This window comes from Salmo salar, chromosome 13 (assembly GCF_965601325.2).
Source record: "Salmo salar chromosome 13, fSalSal1, whole genome shotgun sequence".
Classification (NCBI taxonomy): Eukaryota; Metazoa; Chordata; class Actinopteri; order Salmoniformes; family Salmonidae; genus Salmo; species Salmo salar.
The window spans coordinates 63,896,696-63,917,542 of record NC_138303.1 but is presented as its reverse complement, the minus strand read 5'-3'; the positions used below and the strand labels follow the sequence as shown (position 1 = coordinate 63,917,542).

The window sequence follows — 20,847 nt, the reverse complement described above, 5'->3', positions numbered from 1 at the left end:
CAAGCAGTTTCATGGACAGAGATGAAAATGTCCTTTAGAAATGTAAAAAGAGGGGAGATCTAAAGATGCAACAACAATTATGTGTTGCTAATATGACTAGGATAATGCGTTTGGCTGCTAGACAATGAATGAAAACCAATAGAACAGGAAAATGCACATGAAAAAGTCTTTATAAAATAATTTCCTCCACGTTTCTATCGTCAGATTTTGGCTACAGGCTACTTTGAAGCAAGGTACAATAAAACATGCCTCATAATATGATGTAAAACTTCTAGGTTTCATACAATTAAGGAACAGGAAAAATATAGTGATGCTAATGATAGGCCTAAGCGTCTTCTGCTTTCCCAAAAACCTTTTCAATTAAATGTTAACTAGCTACAAATTAGCTTATGTCTACCTGGCAGAATGATATCAGGATTATTTGCATCATACCATTTGTTTTGCAAACTCCATCTCATACACTGCAGAAACATAGCTAACGTAACAACAGTGCTAGGTGCCTGCACACTTTAATTAAAGGTTAACTACACTAACAAATCGATACTTCTTAGATTTTTCCTATTCCTCAAAAGTGGTCTCCTGATGTGGTTTAGGCATTGTTATGAACTTAGAACATCCAATTTAGTTGTTTTTCTATTAAAAGAGATTAAAAAAAATGTATCATCAGAAACCTGTGAATTTCTGATTCAATTGACAGCCTCATCTATCTGTTCGAAGGGTGGGCCGTTTGGAAACATTTAGGCAAATTTTGAGTATACCCACTCATTCAGGCACCACTACCGTCCATGTAACAATATTTAACATGATTTTATGTAAAACAACAACAATGAAACATAATGTCTTCTAAACTACAGCTTGACCATTCCTGATGGTGAATGCCAGGGAGTAGTTGTGATTGTCCTCAAGAGTCAGAACAAAGGATTTGGATGTCATGTTCTTTTTGTCGCCTGGCAGAATATTCAGCCATATTGGTTCCAACCTGGGGATTAGAGAATATGACTCTAAAATGTTAAAAAAAATAATCAAGACACACATGACACTAAATTGGCTAGCTAGCTGACGTAAAACGATACACCACACAATAGGCCTACAGAAGAAAAGCTTTCCTAGATAGACGCAGTCTTCTGACCATATACACAGATTATCTACCTATTATTGATGCTTTATTTTTTTTATTTTTTTTGTGTGTTTTTAAGCTCAAATTTGATCTGATAATTATTTTTGATAGATCTAAAAGATTATTATTTTTTTTTGCACCATATCCCTAGATCTCTGTGAATGCTTTTTGCCGTTTGGCTTTTGGTAACTTCGAATGTGGACTGTATGCATTCTAAACAACGCCGCATCAGACTTGGGCAGTGCCTATATTCAAATAGTATGGAAATCACTACAGTCCTCATGGTGAAATCCCTGAGCGGTTTCCTTTCTCTCCGGCAACTGAGTTTGTAGTGACTGGGTGTATTGATACACCATCCAAGGTGTAATTAATAACTTCACCATGCTCAAAGCGATATTCAATGTGTTTTTTTTTACCCATCTACCAATTTGTACCGATCTTTGCGAGGCATTGGAAAACCTCCCTGGTCTTTGTGGTTGAATCTATGTTTGAAATGTACTGCTTGACTGAGGGACCTTACATATAATTGCATGTGTGGGGTACAGAGATGAGGGAGTCAATCAAAAATCATGCTAAACACTAAACACAGAGTCCATGCAACTTAGTAGGTGACTTGTTAAGCACATTTTTACTCCTGAACTTATTTAGGCTTGTCATAACAAAGGGGTTGAATACTTATTGACTCAAGACATTTCAGCTTTTCATTTTTCATTAATAAAAAAAAAGACAAACTTTGACAGTATTGGGTATTGTGTTCAGGCCAGTGACACAAAATCTCAATTGAATCCATTTTAAATTCAGACTGCAACACAACACAATGTGGGAAAGTATGAGTTGTGAATACGTTTGAAGGCACTGTATTTCTACATTTGATCTTCTTAAAATCTGATTTTAAATATAATGCCAACCTTAACCCTAACTTTAACCACACTGCTAACCTTATGCCTAACCCTAGCCTTAAATATATATTTTTTTAGTATAGACAATTTTGACTTTGTGGCTATGGTAACTAGAGACAACCGTTAGAAAACGTTAGCTAAGTAGCTAAATAGCTAATGCTCGACCGAGCATGCATGGGGTTGCTAACGTAATTATGATAGCTAGGTCTATTTGATCTGATGGATAATTAGTAACCTTACTCACAGTTTTCCATCAACCACAATGCCTTAGCCATTTGTCAGTCGAAAAGTAATTCCACTCAACGTCAGCTGCGCTGGTAGACTTGCTACAGTTGCAACAGTCCTAATTCACAAGCTTAAAATAAATATCTTTGATCTTCTGGATTTGGTGGGAGAATTAACCCACTCACTGGGTCATATCTCAATAACTAAACATCAATAAACCAGCATCAACAACCCAAACATGCTCTTTTTAACAACCCAACTTAGTGACTGGAAACCGGTAAATGGATCATTCAAACAACCCAGCATTCTTTTAAGTGTAGGGAATAGGGTGCCATTAGGACATAACCCGTGACTTTTTATTGCAGATAGAAGTTGACAGTCATTAAACCCAACCCAAAGGCTCATTATACTTTTTATCTTTAATAGGTTTTGTCGGTTGATTTGTGTCAGGAGCTGGTGTGTTGTGAATGTGCGTGTGCGTGCGTCGATGCCTGTGTGTGTGTGTGTGTGTGTGTGTGTGTGTGTGTGTGTGTGTGTGTGTGTGTGTGTGTGTGTGTGTGTGTGTGTGTGTGTGTGTGTGTGTGTGTGTGTGTGTGTGTGTGTGTGTGTGTGTGTGTGTGTGTGGTGCGTGTACATATGGCTGTGTTACGGTGTGCTTGTGTCCCCATCTGTAACGTATAATTCTCACAGTTTTTTCTGCCATAGGCCTGGTCGTGGAAGGAGACAGTCTTGGAGTCAGGGACGTCTGGCCGATACACCGTGGAGACGGTGAGCACTGAGGAGGGGGTCATCTCCACCCTCACCATGAGTAACATCGTCCCTGCTGACTTCCAGACCATCTACAACTGCACTGCCTGGAACAGCTTTGGGTCCGACACAGAGATCATTACACTGAAGGAACAAGGTACACAAACTTCCTTTGTACCACTTCAATCAATTCCTCATTCAATCAATGGCAGATGTGTATAAAGATGCCAGCTTTCATGCACTTACCATAAATGCCTTGTTTGCTAAGTTTGCCATGTTATAGCTTTCTCTCTGTTGTTCTAAAGTCTAACCACACTGTGTGTTTTCTCAGAATGTTTACGCAGTGGACACGTGTGTTTTTGTATCAAACGGTGTGGTCTGTGTTGGTACATGTATGTGGGTGAGAGAGTATGTGTTTGAGACAGAGATTTGGGATCTGAGAGAAAGTGGGTAAATTAAAGAGAGAGGCAGAGAGTTTGTGTGTTTTGTGGAAGTGCAGTTATGCCTGGGAGAGTAAGGATATTGCCGTGATCACTTCAAGCATGAGGACAATGACTTCGTGATAAGCCTTTTACTTGGGTAAATGTCAACAATTTCAATCTGTGAAATTCTGCAACGGCATCCAATTTGTAATCTAATTTACGACGCCTCAATTGGTTAAAGCTTCACATATGAGTTATTTGAAATATTTATTCTAAATGAGATGATGTTCTCTCATTTATTTCCCCTTTTTATTAGGTCTCTTCCTTCTGAAGTACTAAACTATCTGTTTTCAAAGGGATCGTGGAAATTCCAATTCTGTAACAATTCATTTCAATGGAGGATCTTACTAGAGGCAACCTTGCTCTTAAAGTGAATTAATTAACTAGATCTTGACTAGCCACAGGCTTATACACTGATCTTTAAGACAACTCCCTTCAACCAATCAACCCCTGAAGCCTATGAACGTATTCACAACATTTAGAACATCACTTGTTATAAAGTGGTAAACCTCTCAGCCATTTGAAGTAAATGTGCATAATGGGTGTCAAGTGTCAGTGCTGTAAATGGTACTGTAAAAGGTTTTCTCTTTCGACATGGAAAGAGCAGTTTCTAATGTTTTGTACACTCAGTGTATATGACATGATGTAAGACTACTGTGGTTCAAAACAATGTGTCCCTTGATTTTTTTTCTTGAATTAACTGTATGACTGAACCACCCTGTACGGTGTCCATATCAGCCTCAGTCTCATCAGGACTTGGACACCGAACCAATGTCTTTCCTCCATGTCTTCTCAGAGTCCCTCCGATTGGCTGTAATCATAGGAGTGGCTGTGGGGGCCTTTCTTGCCCTCATTGTTCTCATGGGCACATTGGGCGCCTTCTGCTGTGCCCGCTTCCAGAGGAGTAAGTGCATTTTAAAACCCTATGCTTTCTGGGACAGCCAAAGAGTTCATTAAAACACCCTTGGTTTCACAGTAAAAGGGTTCAGTAGACGCTCTTGGTTTCACAGTCAAAAATGTTTTTCTATGCATATCAATATGCTATGTAGTGCTTAATATGATTCCCATTGGAATGTTAAGCTTCATGGTTTTAGGATATCAACTCAACTATAAGAAATCCTTTGAGATTACAGATTTGATTGGACATAAAGCTGAAACTATGGTACTTCTATTTCCCTCCCTTTTTATCAAATCTATTGCAAAGTGCCCATTTACGGACCTAAAAAGCTGAGAGTTATCTGCAGCCAGACTCTAACATAATACTTCTTGCTTGAAGCCGTCTGGTGCCCTAAAGCAATATCCTTATCTGATTTAAAGCCCATCCTATACAGTGGGGTGTCAAGATACAGCACACAGATATCTGATCGATGTACACTGTTGTTGTTTACAACAGAAGACGTTCAGTTTAGAGATACAGCCCACAGATATCCGGTCAATGTTATCTGCTGTTAACCATGTTGTTGCTGTTGTTGTTGTTGTTTACCCCAGAAGACGTTCACCTCGTCATGTCCTCCCTACCCGTCTCCATCGCCTCTTGCCAGAGAGACCTTGCAGGCAAAATGAAAACCGAGAGTAAGTCACCTTTGTATATAGGTCCCTCCAGGATACTGCAATTCCCGGCATATTATGCAAGGGTTTGCTAATTGGCCAATCACTGCATCTTTTCCTCATAAATCAGTCAAATCATTACAATATTACTGACCCATCACCGCAGTACAAATAGAAGACTCGCAATTTCAACCAATCACTGCACATTTACCGCATTATGGTTCAATCAAGCCACAAGTCAACAAACCTTTTCCCTCTACAGCACATTTTCACAACAAATTTGACAATCATTGCATATTGCCATGCAAAATGTCAGAACTAAAATGTCCGCAAACATCACACAAACCCCAGCTTAATCCTGGAGAGGCTGGTATATATGATTGTAGATGATTTTACAATGTCAGTGGCTGTCGATAAAGCAATTACGTTTATTTCACTAGTACCATGCATACGTGCTGCATACATAAATATCCATGTGATTAATGTCCATGAACGTCAGCAATCACTGCTGTCTGTTTACAGAATAAGGAGCCTACCAACATAAGGATAGGATTGTACAGTATATAATTATCACCAATTTCATTGACACTCTAGTATACAGTCAGTGGCCTATATAAGGTCTATAACACATAAATAAGCAGCATGACACTTTTATAATCTAAACATTCATAAATGCTTCAAGCTCCCATCAAGATATCTGAGCAGCTTTTGAGGCCGCACAAATGTGGTATGATCTAGTGCCAGTTGACTTATGTCAGTGGTGCCCATCAGTTTCCCTGTCTCTCTCCAGATCTCAAAGGAGTGGTTTCGGCAAAAAACGACATCCGGGTGGAGATTGTTCACAAGGATCACAACGCAGCTCGGGAAACGGAGGAGCATACAGCCATCAAGCAGATAATGGTAAATTGAACGCTACTCTACCTCATCTCTCCTCTCTGCATGTAATATGCGAGTCCATCGATACACACTGTATGTAGTACATCAGAATCAATTGAAAATGTTCTAGTCGACAGTTCATTGAAGAGCATTTTCCATTCTACAGTACATCTACAGGTATAGGATCTTAATTTGAGCCAGTTTCCTAAAAACAGCAGGAAAATATTCCTACAGCAACAGGAAATGTGAGTTATAATGTGGATTATAATTGATGGATATTTGTTTTAGAAAATCTAATGGAAATTAAACTTTAGCAGCCTTTAACCTCAAATACACTACACTTTTTAAACGTCTCCTGCAACAGGGTGATCAAATTAAGATCATACATCTGTATCTATCTAATAGACTTTCTGCAAACACACAAACCCAAAGAGCTCAAATAGACATGGCATTTTACTCAGGGATATAGTGTTAAAAAAGAAAAGTGGTAAACCCTGTAATCTCTCCCAGATGGACAACCATGCTTATTTCGTGTAAATAGGCACTTAAATGCTATTAACTAAATAAAAAGGTGCGTAAACAGTGTTGCATGTGTTTACCCCCCACTACATCCCTAATACTACATGCATATCAAACGGCCTGTGAGTGACATGTCTGCTCCCTTGGTGTCTCAGATTGAGCGAGGGGAGTTCCAGGCGCAGGAGTCTGTGCTGAAGCAGCTGGAGGTCCTACAAGAGGAAGAGAAGGAGTTCCAGCACATTAAGGTGGGCACAGAAACAGGTATACAGGGGGCAGTGATACAATATTAGTAGAAATGTCCTAAAATGTACACCATATTGTAGTTCAAGGAGGAACATGTATTCTATTCAGTTAGTACTCCTATTCTGTTTGTTATTTTTCACAAAGAATGACTTGGTTTTTCTGCTCAGATTTAAGGAATGTTAGATATTTTCTGCATAAGCATCTCTCATCTCCCACCACTGGTGTGTTTGGCCAAAGAGCTCTATTTTCATGTCATTTGACAATTGCACTGGTTCCAATCAAAGTGCCAATGCCGTTTAGCAAACTCTAGGCATGTACATTTGTTGAATGACATAAAAATAAAGCTCTTTGGCCACACACCAGTGGTGGGTTTGGCGTGGAAAGAAGGAAGCATATGCAGAAAAGTACCTCATACATTTACATTTACATTTACATCATACCTACTGTAAAATATGGTGGTGGATATTTGATGTTATTTGGGCTATTTTGCTTCCACTGGTCCTGGGGCCTTTGTTAAGGTCAACAGCATCATGAACTTTACCCAGTACCAGGATATTTTTGCCAAAAACCTGGTTGCCTCTACCAGGAAGCTGAAACTAGGCCACAAGTGGATCTTCCAGCAAGATAATAACCCCATGTACATCAAAACCCATAAATAAATGGTTAATTGACCACAAAATCAACATTTTGCAATGGCCATCTCAGTCTCCGGGCTTGAACCCCATTGAAAACCTGTGGTTTTGAATTGATTTAGGGCAGCCATAAGCACAGACAAAGGATATCAATGAACTGGAAATAGTATGTATGGACAAATGCTCTCAGATCCCTTCCAATGTGTTCTTCAATCTCAAAAAACATTTTAGAAAAAGGCTCAGTGTCGTTATCCTCGCAAGGGGAGGGTGCTGGAGTATTGAAAACAGGGGATCCAATAATTGTATTAGTTAAACTAAATCTCTTTCTCTGAGCAATTGTATTAGTATAAAATAATATTATTATTGTTTTTTAGCATACATCACAGCTCGGTATTTATATTTATTTTATACAGTCTTTTTTGCTCATCTTTATCAAGGGATCAAAAAATGTTGGACCCCACTGTATATAACCAAGTATGATATGCGGGAGGAAAGATTCATCCAAATGCATTAAGAGGTCACCATCATTATTGTGGATAAGGAGTAGGATTGTGGGGCATGTGGGGTATGTAGGCTGTTCAGTGGTCTGTAATTGACAGACTAAAATGTGTGCTCTACTGCAGTATGAAGCATTAAAGGGTTAGTTCACATAAAGCAAAGATCTACTCTTTGTTTCAACTTATGGTATTGTCAGTTCATCCAGACATTTAAGCCCTTTGGCATTGCTCAAACTGTTTGAATTAAATGATAACAGACTAGGTAATCTGGAAATAGGCACGGATATGCAAAATCATTTGGGATATTGGAAACTTGCACTTTCAAAGGCTTTATTTAAGCCTGTTCCATGACACCTTTGAACCTGGACTCTGACTCTTATCTGTGAGGCTACCCCTTCTCCATCTCCCAGGTCAGATGTGTTATCTGCTGATATATTCTCATAAACCTTCCTCTTCCTCGGCTAATTCAATTCCCACTCTTGATATGCTGCTGCTTGGTGTACCATCCCTTTTATATTGCCATCTCTAATAGTTATTTGCAATAGCCCCCTGCCACAAGTACAGACAAAGATACAGAATCTGCTTGCTCTGACAGCAAAGTTAGTATTTTTCCGCCTTTGGAATGTCGGCAGGAAAAGTCTATCTCCCTCCTCCAGGAATCGAATAATCAGTTAATTTCAAGAAAGGAAATGGAGTAACATAGAGAGAATAAGAGAAGGAAGGGGGGAAAATGCTTTACACACGTAGGCCGTGACTGAAAATAAACTGCCGTGGCAATTTTTCCACATACAGTATGCTGCTCCTACATGTGATATCATCAAGGCCATTTAATTGGCTGATAGCAGGATTTATTTGTCTTCGTGGGAGGTGACTATTTCACACCCCAAAAGCAAGTAATCTATTTTTCACATGTTCGCACGCATCAGCCTGTTTCTTCGTTTTCCCATCATTCTTATGAATAGCAGTTCATTTGGATGTGACTGACCTTGGTCACAATAAGGCAAGCATTTGAATACATGAGAAACAATGGCTGTTGCTGTGTCACAGCTTGAGACCACCTAGGATTAGGGCATAAATACCTGTTGATGAAGCCTGACATAGAAGTCAAGTTTATACTCTGCTTATGCACTCCGGGTGAAGTGTCCCCTAGGTACAGATCTAGGATCCCCTTACCCTTCCCCATTTCTTACCTTAACAATAAGTGTGGGAAATGTCAAACTGACCCTTTACCCTACTCTATGTTGATGCTCTTTGTTGAAGAAACAGTTAGGGGATCAGCCTCACACTGAACACCAATAATGTAAGCGGTGCCTCAAAGTATTTATATTTCATCATTAAGTACATATATTCATAACCGAAACTACGCAGCATAACTCTTCCCGGTTCAAATGAAAGCCAATGACTGGCTCATCAAAAGAGGAATGGCAGAAATTAGATGTTTCTGTATGACTGTGCTGACGCAGATAAGGGAACAGATGATCTTCTTTCAAACTGTAATCATCAATCTTTCAGTGAGTTATCTTTTTATTTAAAAAAAATGTATTTAACCTTTATTTAACTAGGCAAGTCAGTTTTAAGAACAAATTCTTATTCACGATGACGGCCTACCAAAAAGCAAAAGGCATCCTGCAGGAACAGGGGCTGGGATAAAAAAAAAAAAGTAGGACAAAACACCCCATCACGACAAGAGACACCACAACAATACATAAAAAAGAGACCTAAGAAAACAACACAGCATGGCAGCAGCACAACATAGCAGTAGCACAAAACATGGTACAAACATTTGGGCACAGACACAAAGGGCACAGCACAAAAGGCAAAGAGGTAGAGACAACAATACCTTATGCGAAGCAGCCACAAGTGTCCATGATTGAGTCTTTGAATGAAGAGATGGAGATAAAACTGTCCAGTTTGAGTGTTTTTTGCAGCTCGTTCCAGTCGCTAGTTGCAGCTAAGTGAAAATTGGAATGACCCAGGGATGTGTGTGCTTTGAGGACCTTTAACAGAATGTGACTGGCAGAACGGGTGTTGTATGTGATAGTGAGGCCTAAGAGGGTTTTATAAATAAGCATCAACCAGTGGGTCTTGCAATGGGTAGAAATCAGTGGAGGCTGGTGACTTGAAAAATTAAGGAGGATGGGAGACCCACGGTTTTGGCGCAGAACGCACGGAGACCACAAAGTGTGCTTCAAAAATCATCAAATATTAATTATTTTAACCTAAAGCATTTAAATAAAGACATTTATAGTACAATATTATGGGGAAGGGGAATGAGAGGGCTACTTACACAGTGTTGGAAAGGGATCACTGCAGTGATTGAATGAGGGTGTGTGGCATGGGTTGAGGTGTTCAGAGGACAGGATTTAACTGGGAAGACAAAAAACAATGACAAAGGACACTACACAGTTAGACAACATAGCTAAGAATGAGTTAGTCTAAGCAAGGAGTAAAATCTTTGTGTAGTAACGTGATTGTGTAAGTGATTGACTTTACATACAGTAAGGAGAGAAAATTGGTAGGGGTACTCACTGTGCTTGGAAGGGAAACATTGTGCCAGTGAATGAGTGAGCACATGAGACGTAGTGGCTTCAGTTAATTTATTTATTTCACCTTTATTTAACCAGGTAGGCCAGTTGAGAACAAGTTCTCATTTACAACTGCGACCTGGCCAAGATAAAGCAAAGCAGTGCGACAAACACAACACAGAGTTACACATGGGATAAACAAACGTACAGTCAATAACACAATTGAAAATCTATGTACAGTGTGTGCAAATGTAGTAAGATTAGGGAGGTAAGGCAATAAAAGAAAGAAAGAAACGCACACCTATTTAGGCGAGGTGCTGGCAAGCAGAGTGGAACACTTAAAAAAATAAAGGAGAGCTGCACACTCTAGGAGCTCAGATGCAAAAATATTTATGTCCAACGTTTCGACAGACAAGCTGTCTTCATCAGGGTATAATGACAAACACTGCGGGATGACTCATTTATATAGTGTCAAAAGACACACAGGTGTCTGTAATCATGGCCGGCTGTGGCCTGATATCATTGGTTAATTCTCATATTAAAATAGCATACACAAAACATAAATGGATAGCGTACGATCATAGATACAATTTGGCTACATAAGCCTACAAACATTTACAATACCAATCACAATAATCACAAGAATGGCTTCAGATCAAAGTCTACGTTGAGACCGAAGGGAGCAAGGGTCTTTAAATTAAAGATCCAAGCAGCCAGGACCCAAAAGTAGAAGCTCGAATTGTTTGGGCACAGACCTGGATAGTATGACAGAACTCTGCAGGCTATCTCTGCAGTAGATTGCAACTACGGAAATTATGTCAGGAGAAAGTTGACAATGGTAGTGGAGTGGAGTACTCATCAGCTCTTAATCAGGGAACATGTGGGGACTTAACTGTAAATACAAACAGCAGATACATTCCATTACAGCTGTGCCATTGTAGGTTTGGACAAAGAGTTTCTCTAAATCAAATCAAATCAAACACATTTTATTTGTCACATACACATGGTTAGCAGATGTCAATGTGAGTGTAGTGAAATGCTTGTGCTTCTAGTTCTGACCATGCAGTAATATCTAACAAGTAATCTTACAATTTCACAACAACTACCTTTTACACACAAGTGTAAAGGAATGAATAAGAATATGTACATATAAATATACGGCATAGGCAAGATGCAGTAGATGGTGTAGAGTACAGTATATACATATGAGATGAGTAATGTAGGGTATGTAAACATTATATAAAGTGGCATTGTTTAAAGTGACTAGTAATACATTTATTATATCCAATTTTGTATTATTAAAGTGGCTAGAGATTTGAGTCAGTATGTTGTCAGCAGCCACTCAATGTTTGTGATGGCTGTTTAACAGTCTGATGGCCTTGACATTGAAGCTGTTTTTCAGGCTCTCGGTCCCAGCTTTGATGCACCTGTACTGACCTCTCCTTCTGGATGATAGCGGGGTGAACAGGCAGTGGCTCGGGTGGTTGTTGTACTTGATGATCTTTTTGGCCTTCCTGTGACATCAGGTAGTGTAGGTGTCCTGGAGGGCAGGTAGTTTGCCACCGGTGATGCGTTGTGCAGACCTCACTACCCTATGGAGAGCCTTACAGTTGTGGGCGGAGCAGTTGCCGTACCAGGCGGTGATACAGCCCGACAGGTGCTCTCGATTGTGCATCTGTAAAAGTTTGTGAGTGTTTTTGGTGACAAGCCAAATTTCTTCAGCCTCCTGAGGTTGAAGAGGCGCTGTTGCACCTTCTTCACCACGCTGTCTGTATGGGGCGACCATTTCAGTTTGTCCGTGATGTGCACGCCGAGGAACTTTACACCTTCTCCACTACTGTCCCTTCGATGTGGATAGGAGGGTGGTCCCTCTGCTGTTTCCTGAAGTCCACGATCATCTCCTTTGTTTTGTTGAGTGTGAGGTTATTTTCCTGACACCACACTCCGAGGAGCCTCACCTCCTCCCTGTAGGCCGTCTTGTCGTTGTTGGTAATCAAGCCTACCACTGTAGTGTCGTCTGCAAACTTGATGATTGAGTTGGAGGCGTGCCTGGCCACGCAGTCATGGGTGAACAGGGAGTAGAGGAGAGGGCTGAGAACGCACCCTTGTTCGGCCCCAGTGTTGAGGATCAGTGGGGTGGAGATGTTGTTTCCTGCCCTCACCACCTGGGGTTGTCCCGTCAGAAAGTCCAGGACCCAGTTGCACACATGGTCTCGAGCTTATTGACGAGTTTGGAGGGTACTCTGGTGTTAAATGCTGAGCTGTAATCGATGAACAGCATTCTTACATAGGTATTCCTATTGTCCAGATGGGTTAGGGCAGTGTGCAGTGTGATTCCGTCATCTGTGGACCTATTGGGGCGGTAAGCAAATTGGAGTGGGTCTAGGGTGTCAGGTAGGGTAGAGGTGATATGATCTCTCAAAGCACTTCATGATGATGGAAGTGAGTGCTACGGGGCGATAGTTGTTTAGCTCAGTTACCTTAGATTTCTTGGGAAAAGGAACAATGGTGGCCCTCTTGAAGCATGTGGAAACAGCGGACTGAGATAGGGATTGATTGAATATGTCCGTAAACACACCAGCCAGCTGGTCTGAGCATGCTCTGAGGATGCAGCTAGGGATGCAGTCTGGGCCGGCAGCATTGCAAGAGTTAACACGTTTAACCTCTTACATCTAGACGTTCCGCTAGCGGAACACCTGCTCCAATATCCAATGATAGGCGTGGCGCGAATTACAAATTCCTCAAAAATACGACTATTTTACAGCATTTTAAAGACAAGACTCTCCTTTATCTAATCACACTGTCCGATTTCAAAAAGGCTTTACAGCGAAAGCAAAACATTAGATTATGTCAGCAGAGTACACAGCCAGAAATAATCAGACACCCATTTTTCAAGCTAGCATATAATGTCACAAAAAACAAAACCACAGCTAAATGCAGCACTAACCTTTGATGATCTTCATCAGATGACACGCCTAGGACATTATGTTATACAATACATGCATGTTTTGTTCAATCAAGTTCATATTTATATCAAAAACCAGCTTTTTACATTAGCATGTGACGTTCAGAACTAGCATTCCCACCGAACACTTCCGGTGAATTTACTAAATTACTCACGATAAACGTTAAAAAAAAACATAACAATTATTTTAAGAATTATAGATACAGAACTCCTTTGTGCAATCGAGGTGTCCGATTTTAAAATAGCTTTTCGGTGAAAGCACATTTTGCAATATTCTGAGTAGATAGCCCAGCCATCACGGCTAGCTATTTTGACACCCACCAAGTTTAGCCCTGACCTAACTCCGATTTACTATTAGAAAAGTTTGATTACCTTTGGTGTTCTTCGTCAGAATGCACTCCCAGGACTGCTACTTCAATAACAAATGTTGGTTTGGTCCCAAATAATCCATAGTTATATCCAAAAAGCGGCGTTTTCTTCATGCGTTCAGGTCACTATCCGAAGTGTAAATAAGGGTCACGCGCACGACGCATTTCGTGACAAAAAATTTCTAAATATTCCATTACCGTACTTCGAAGCATGTCAACCGCTGTTTAAAATCAATTTTTATGCCATTTTTCTCGTAAAAAAGCGATAATATTCCGACTGGGAAAGCGTGTATACGTACAAAGAGAGAGAAAATAAAAACCATGGGATCCCCTCGTGCACAAGCCTGAGTTTCATAGTACTGTGACCGGCCACTATCCAAACGCGCTACTTTTTTTCAGCCAGAGCCTGCAAAGCCACGATTCAGCTTTTTGCCGCCTTCTGAGAGCCCATGGGAGCCGTAGGAAGTGTCACGTAACAGCAGAGATCCCCTGTATTGGATAGAGATAATCAAGAAGGACAAGAAATGGTCAGACAGGGTACTTCCTGTACAGAATCTTCTCAGGTTTTGGCCTGCCAAATGAGTTCTGTTATACTCACAGACACCATTCAAACAGTTTTAGAAACTTTAGGGTGTTTTCTATCCAAATTATATGCATATTCTAGTTACTGGGCAGGAGTAGTAACCAGATGAAATCGGGTACGTTTTTTATCCGGCCGTGTCAATACTGCCCCCTAGCCCTAACAGGTTAACAGAGAGATATTTGTTTCTGTCGGCGCGATGCATGAAGAAACCAGGTGGCTGTACCGACTCTGATAACGTATCCCGATTGATCCATGTTTCCGTGAAACAGAGAATGTTACAATCTCTGATGTCTCTCTGGAAGGCAACCCTTTCTCAGATTTCGTCTACCTTGTTGTCAAGAGACTGGACCTTGGCGAGTAGTATACTCGGGAGCGGTGGGCGATGTGCCTCCGTCTACGGAGCCTGACCAGAAGACCACTCCGTCTGCCCCTTCTGCGGCGCCGTTGTTTTGGGTTGCCTGCTGGGATCCGATCCATTGTCCTGGGTGGTGGTCCAAACAGAGGATCTCTCTCTATGAATTTAAATCAGACATCTCAAAATTCATAACTTCAAACACAGAATGCGCATCTTGCCCACTTGGCACATCAAAGTAGCCCAAGAAACATTCCTGAATAAAGCCTTGATCATCCACATACCTTACAATAAATGACAACTGCAAGCAGACTGGTGGTACCATAGGTCCCAGAGCGGTGGGGCAAATTTTACCCCTTGGGGCCTGGAATTTTTCCTTATAAATTTACCTAACTAGGAAAACTCTGCACCCTATAAGGTATGACAGTGATTAATCAGCTGTAACTAAGGTTTTATATGGGCTATGATGGGACCAGTTTTTCCTAATCAAGTTACGTGGTTTGAAAAAACTCCTGGCCCTGGGGGGGATGAAAACCCTGTCAAACTGCAGTTACCTTATATTTGTCCATATAAATTATATTTAGACTAGATTAGGAGGGGGATTTCCTCTACCCAGACAACAACTGATAGACAATAGAACTCACAGGGCTGAGCTTGCTTTATGCATGTTTGCATCATGCAGGCCCATGCAATTGTAGGCCTAATAAAAACAAATCCCACATCTGCCATCACTAGTATGTCGATTGATTAATTCCAGGTAATAATTTTTGATTTAAAACATATAGGCAGCCTAGCCAGCCCAATTTTGGATATAATCTAAATTTGATCAAATTCACATTTTCTCCTGACACACAAATTGACTATAAATACATAACGTTACCAATTAGTTTACCCTGACCAAATGGACAGGGCACATAGGCTGTATGCAGCTGCTCTTATTAGTAGCCTACAGTTGATCAGACAGAAGAACTGTCTAATTTTCATCCCATACAGCATGTCAGATTTGTAAATGTTTAGGTGTAGCCCAGGCTGCGGCAACATTTATGTCATGAGTTTTTGCTTGTGTCTGTCCGGAGTGATTACGTGTTATCATCTTTGCCAAATAAATACCGGAGGAAAGTGCAAAGCTTACTTGAGCGCACGCGAAAAAATGTGCTGCATCAACCTCTCTCTTTAATCTAACATTTAATGGATGATGCGATGGAAGCTATCAAATCATTCATAATTGTTTTCGACATCCCAGAAAAGATGTTCAGTATGTAAAGCATCGTAATGTGCAATTACAGGCGGCTTGATGTTAACCAGCTATACATTTGATACCAGTTGGTATTGAACGCTCTCACCTGTTCATCCTTCTTCATGAAACTGATCTCAGGCAGAGGTCAACCCTCGCTTGCAATTCAGCGTTGGCTATTCTACCATTTTGGCTGAGAAAACTGCACACTTGCGCTGGTAGCTAGCTAGCTACTGAAGTTAGCAAGGCAACTTTAAATAAATTGCACTAACTGGACACAAAAATAAAGTTCTACACCCAAGAAAACAAATGATAACACACCTCCTCCTACCTTCTCAATTTTAGGTAATAAGATTCTCGTGTTAACGTGCAGAAAACCCAGGCTTTTAGATGGTAACAAGATCATATTGTACAGAAATTTAATCAGATAACATGAATACAAAGCCGGTGAGAGGTGGTTAGAATAGGATCGGAGGCCAAGAGTCCGTGTAAACAATAGAGTCAGAGTTGTGAGTGTGGGAACAAACATTGTCTGGGACAGACAAAATATAATATAAAATATATTTAAAAAAAATGTTTCAGGTAAACAAGCAAGTTCATAGTCAACAAAGCATGCAGGAGTCATGGTGCAAATAGCATAAAATATTCTACACACAACACTGTTTGGTGTTGTTTAGTTTAGGTGACTTGCTCCAATTCGGCACAATGCTTCTCTTGATCGGACACTAAACCTGAGCACCTAGTGGCCCTCGGCAATACTGGCAAGATACATTTCATTACTATCACCATTGTGCCTAATGAGAAAATTAGTTTAGATAGGAACGGCTATCTGTGATTCAGACCTGAGATGTTCTTTGGCTAACAATGACCAGTTCGATTGCAATCACAATAACAACTACCAAAATAGTAACTGCACTGACATGCCTTCCATTTTATTCGTCTCCTATCCTTACAATAAATTAACACCTCCCTTTGTGTCTTTGTCCCCTCTCCTCCACAAGGATCCAACCAATGGCTATTACAGTGTCAATACCTTCAAGGAGCACCATGGCACCCCGACTATGTCAATGGCCGCCAACCAGACCAGCGGCGCTGAGGTCAGAAACCCTTTGGCTTCTTCTTCATCCACCATGGGAAAGCAACGTGTGCCTACGGGCATGTCCTTCACAAACATCTACAACACGCTAGGTGCTGGGCCCAACCGCCTGTACGACTACAGCCAGCGCTTTGTGCTTGGCATGGGCAGCAGCTCTATCGAGTTGTGCGAGCGCGAGTTCCAGCGAGGCTCACTTAGTGACTCCAACTCCTTCATCGACACGCAGTGTGACAGCAGCGTGAGCAGCTACAGCAAGCAGGACGGCTACGTGCAGTTTGACAAGGACAGCAAGGCCTCGGCCGCCTCCTCATCTTCCCACTACTCACAGTCGTCCTCGCAGAACTCAGACCAGACACGGCCGCTGCAGAAACGCATGCAGACCCATGTGTAATGGCAGAAGGAGCTATGGATGGGGGTGGGTTCGGACAGGATGGGTCGAGGATAGCACCTTTGGACACTTTAAGAAACACTGCCTGACTGGTATACAGTGCTATTTTTTGTTTGGTTTGTACTCTGGTCCACCCGAGGGAGATGATGCAGTATTCCACCTTTGGCAGACGGTGGGCAACTACGGTGTCCATATTAGGACAGCCTGATGTCCTGCTGAGACTGAGGCTGTTGTAATATGGACATTGTACGTACCACTCTTTTTACATGTTATTTGGATTAAATGGGGTTCACTCTATTCCCCTTGAAACAGGTTTTTTAAACAAAAAAGATCATAACCTTGAGAGCTACAATTGGTGGAAAAAAAGATGACAATCAAAAGTCCACTTTCTAAATGAAAATGCTCTGCTGTTGTCCCCTATTCTGTTTCAGCTAGTGGACTGCCTCAAAATGCACAGCTGTAGGTATTATTGTTTAAAAGTTTATTTTCATTATGGAGGAAGACAAACTCTTGGGCCTATGTTCAGCTGCCCGGTTGGGGTTTGAAGAACAAAGGGGTATTGTTAAAATCCACCCAAGGCATTTCTTGTAGGTGCAAAACAATATCCTTAGATGGATAATGAAACCTCTGAGGACATATGGTGTGAGCGGCAGGCAATGTAATAAAGACGACCACCTTGCCAACTGGCTGACCTGCAGGTCTAATATCCCTACACCTGGACAACTTTAAAACTCAACGGATTATAGATTTTGTCCCTTTTGGTTATCTAGGTAAATTCCTTTATTTTGGATTTATGGTGATTTTTTTTGCCTTTTTGATGTATGCCTTGTGAAAGTTCATTACTGAGTCACAGATCATAGATAAATGCATGGAGAAGTGGATGTGTCATACTGTTGTACTACTTCACTTGAGCTGACTTTTCAATTGCTTTGTTCACTCACAAACCGTCGGTTCCTGGAACTGTTTTTTTTTTCTTCTGAAAGGACAGTGTCATATTTACACATCAGAGAAAGGGTCAAGGACCTTATCATCTGTACTTTTCCATTCAATGTGAGACACTTGCAGCCTGATCTTATATGTGTGAGCAGATAGCTGTGGAGCCAAATACAATGTCATCTCTGCTGGAGCTGTTCTAATTTTTGTGGCTTGCCATACTTAGATGATATCGTGTTGTTTACACTGGAGCTCTGTAAATCCAGCATTTTTGTGTACTGTGATTTGACCACTAAATGACGGCGATGAAGATAAAGTAACTTTTTTCTGTCTGTTGCCTCTGTGGTTACAATGACTTGGTGCCCACTGTTTTAAGTTTTGTCTCAAATGGTACTATTCAGTTTGAAAAGTGACAATTAGGTGGTTCTGTTCAAGAGTAAATACTGAAGGTGGTTAGCAAACAATATAATTAACATTTACTACAGTAGGACCTCAAACATATGAACTCGCTGAGAATGTAGGTAGTTCGGAACACAGAAATGTCTGTAACTTTGAATTTCACTTAAAATAAAACACACCAAACCTTTATAGAAAAATATTGATTGCATATTTACATGTGTTTTACTTTTACACATCCCAGTTTGATATTGTCAGTTCGGTTGAGCAATCAATCTGTAACACTGGGGTTTGTGTCTTTGAGGTCCTACTGTACTATGACTTCATTAAATAATTACTATTGATCAATATAACTCAATAGGATATGAAACAACTCAATATGATGACGGTTGCGTGGGATCTTTTGGGATTTTAAGTTGAGAGTGCCAATATGAGCATCCTCACAGTGAAGCATTGTCTCATACAACAAAAAGCCAACAAATCTTAATTCCTCTCTCAACTACGTTCAAAAGCAAATGACTCATTTGGGTAACAGTTTCCAATCATTAATAAGGCATTTGTTAATTCTCTAATTGCAAGTCATTACACCAATATAAACAATCACCAGTATGTAATTTATAAACCAAATGACTTCCCAATGTATTTTGATATTTGAATGCAGCCTCCATCCATACCCTGCCTGTTTGGTAATGACCAGCACCACCATTCATAATGACTGATTATCATATGCCTTACAACAAAGAGATGGCTGTCCTAATCTGGACAACATAGAGGTGACTTTTTATAATAACTATAAGCAGAGAAATGAAGGGTGTCCTTGGTCTATGGTCTATTGTCATATTACAGAAAGGTATTTTAATGGACCTTGCAGTGAGCGTATTTGTATGGTGTCCATCATTAGAATTTAAACAAGTCCTGCTGAGACTGAGGCTGTCCTAAACTTGTACCAATATTGTCATATTATGGACAACCCTACATTGGTACCATTTTAGAGTTAATGTCCTTGTCAATTAATAATTTCAATCTTCATGTTTACACTGCAAAATGGACAGGTGTTTTGCTTATGGGACAATTTGCCTGCAGTTATCCATCTAAAGAACAACTATCATTTCACTTATCCATGTAAAGAACAACAGCTTTGAAGCGCTTAAACCATTGAGTAATAAAAAGCTGCAATATCCTACTTTAAACATCTAAATATAATTATTTTGGGAGGGATTGCTCTACAATCAAAGTCAGTCCCATCACTGTAGTATAGACTATCACATCATTATTTTCAGGCTTCTTTTATAACAAGAATGACTTTTTGATATTCTACATCTCACAGTCGTATGACAACTCGCTACAATCACAAAAAGTATCTTTATGGTGGAACAGTTGACGCTAAAAATGTATGGAGTGGCCAGTCTGGTCCATCTGTTAGGGCCGCTGAGACCAGGAGACATGTATGCTTGAGTCAGCAGGGGTTTGAATCTCGCCAACTGCCCTTTGACTCACTCTCCTATCTTCCCTGTCTATCCAACACTGTTGTATTGCTTCAAAAGATACAAAAGGAGTAGGACTGACCCACACACAAAAAAATGGCATTGAGCCTATATACAAAGTTTCAAAAAAAGCAATGGTTGAGTTTCAAATAAAGCAATAGTCAAACATAAAGACAACTATCTTCCTTGCGGTAGTGAAATGTAAAATCATAAGGAATCCTCTAATGGATTCAGTCTTTTCCAAATGTGTGTTGATTGGAGCTGTGTTTATAAGCCAACTCAACCACATGTTAAATCATCCTGAATTGTTGCACCTCCTCCTACAGTTCCACTGTTTACCAGGGATCCCTTGTGAGCCTGCTAAGAGCCTGCATCTCGTTGAAGATAGAACTGCTGAGGGAATCACACTGGATGAGCACATATTTGGAGATGCTCACTCAAGCCTGTTTGTTTTGAGGCTTGCATTTGATTTGGAAAAAAGAACTCAAACAAATAAATATACAGCATAGTGTATGTATGTCAATGAGAGTCCAGCATATTTATGAATGCAGAAATAAATAACTTTGTAGTTGCATTCCAATCCCGGAGCCTGACAGCAATTGTAGAAGTACAAAAGTAGTACAGTTGCTGCTGTCTTGTGGTTTATTCTCCCCTGCTAAAAGATTGACCTATTGCCTTCCTCTTCTGTATTTCTCACTGTTTTCTGAGATTAAAGCTGTTTATTTGGGTAGATAAACT

At 40.5% G+C, this 20,847-nt stretch overlaps 1 protein-coding gene across 1 annotated transcript in view; it reads left to right on the top strand.

Annotated features, from left to right (window-relative positions):
* Nucleotides 1-18,561, top strand: part of LOC106567547 (kin of IRRE-like protein 3) — a 368,305-nt gene extending 349,744 nt beyond the window's left edge. Inside the window, exons 11-16 of the mRNA XM_014136991.3 lie at nt 2,947-3,145; nt 4,267-4,374; nt 4,959-5,042; nt 5,809-5,918; nt 6,569-6,658; nt 16,814-18,561. Coding sequence (XP_013992466.1) covers nt 2,947-3,145; nt 4,267-4,374; nt 4,959-5,042; nt 5,809-5,918; nt 6,569-6,658; nt 16,814-17,299 — 1,077 coding nt within the window. The 3' untranslated portion in view covers nt 17,300-18,561. The remainder of the gene's footprint in view (nt 1-2,946; nt 3,146-4,266; nt 4,375-4,958; nt 5,043-5,808; nt 5,919-6,568; nt 6,659-16,813) is intronic.
* Nucleotides 18,562-20,847: the final 2,286 nt, after the last annotated feature.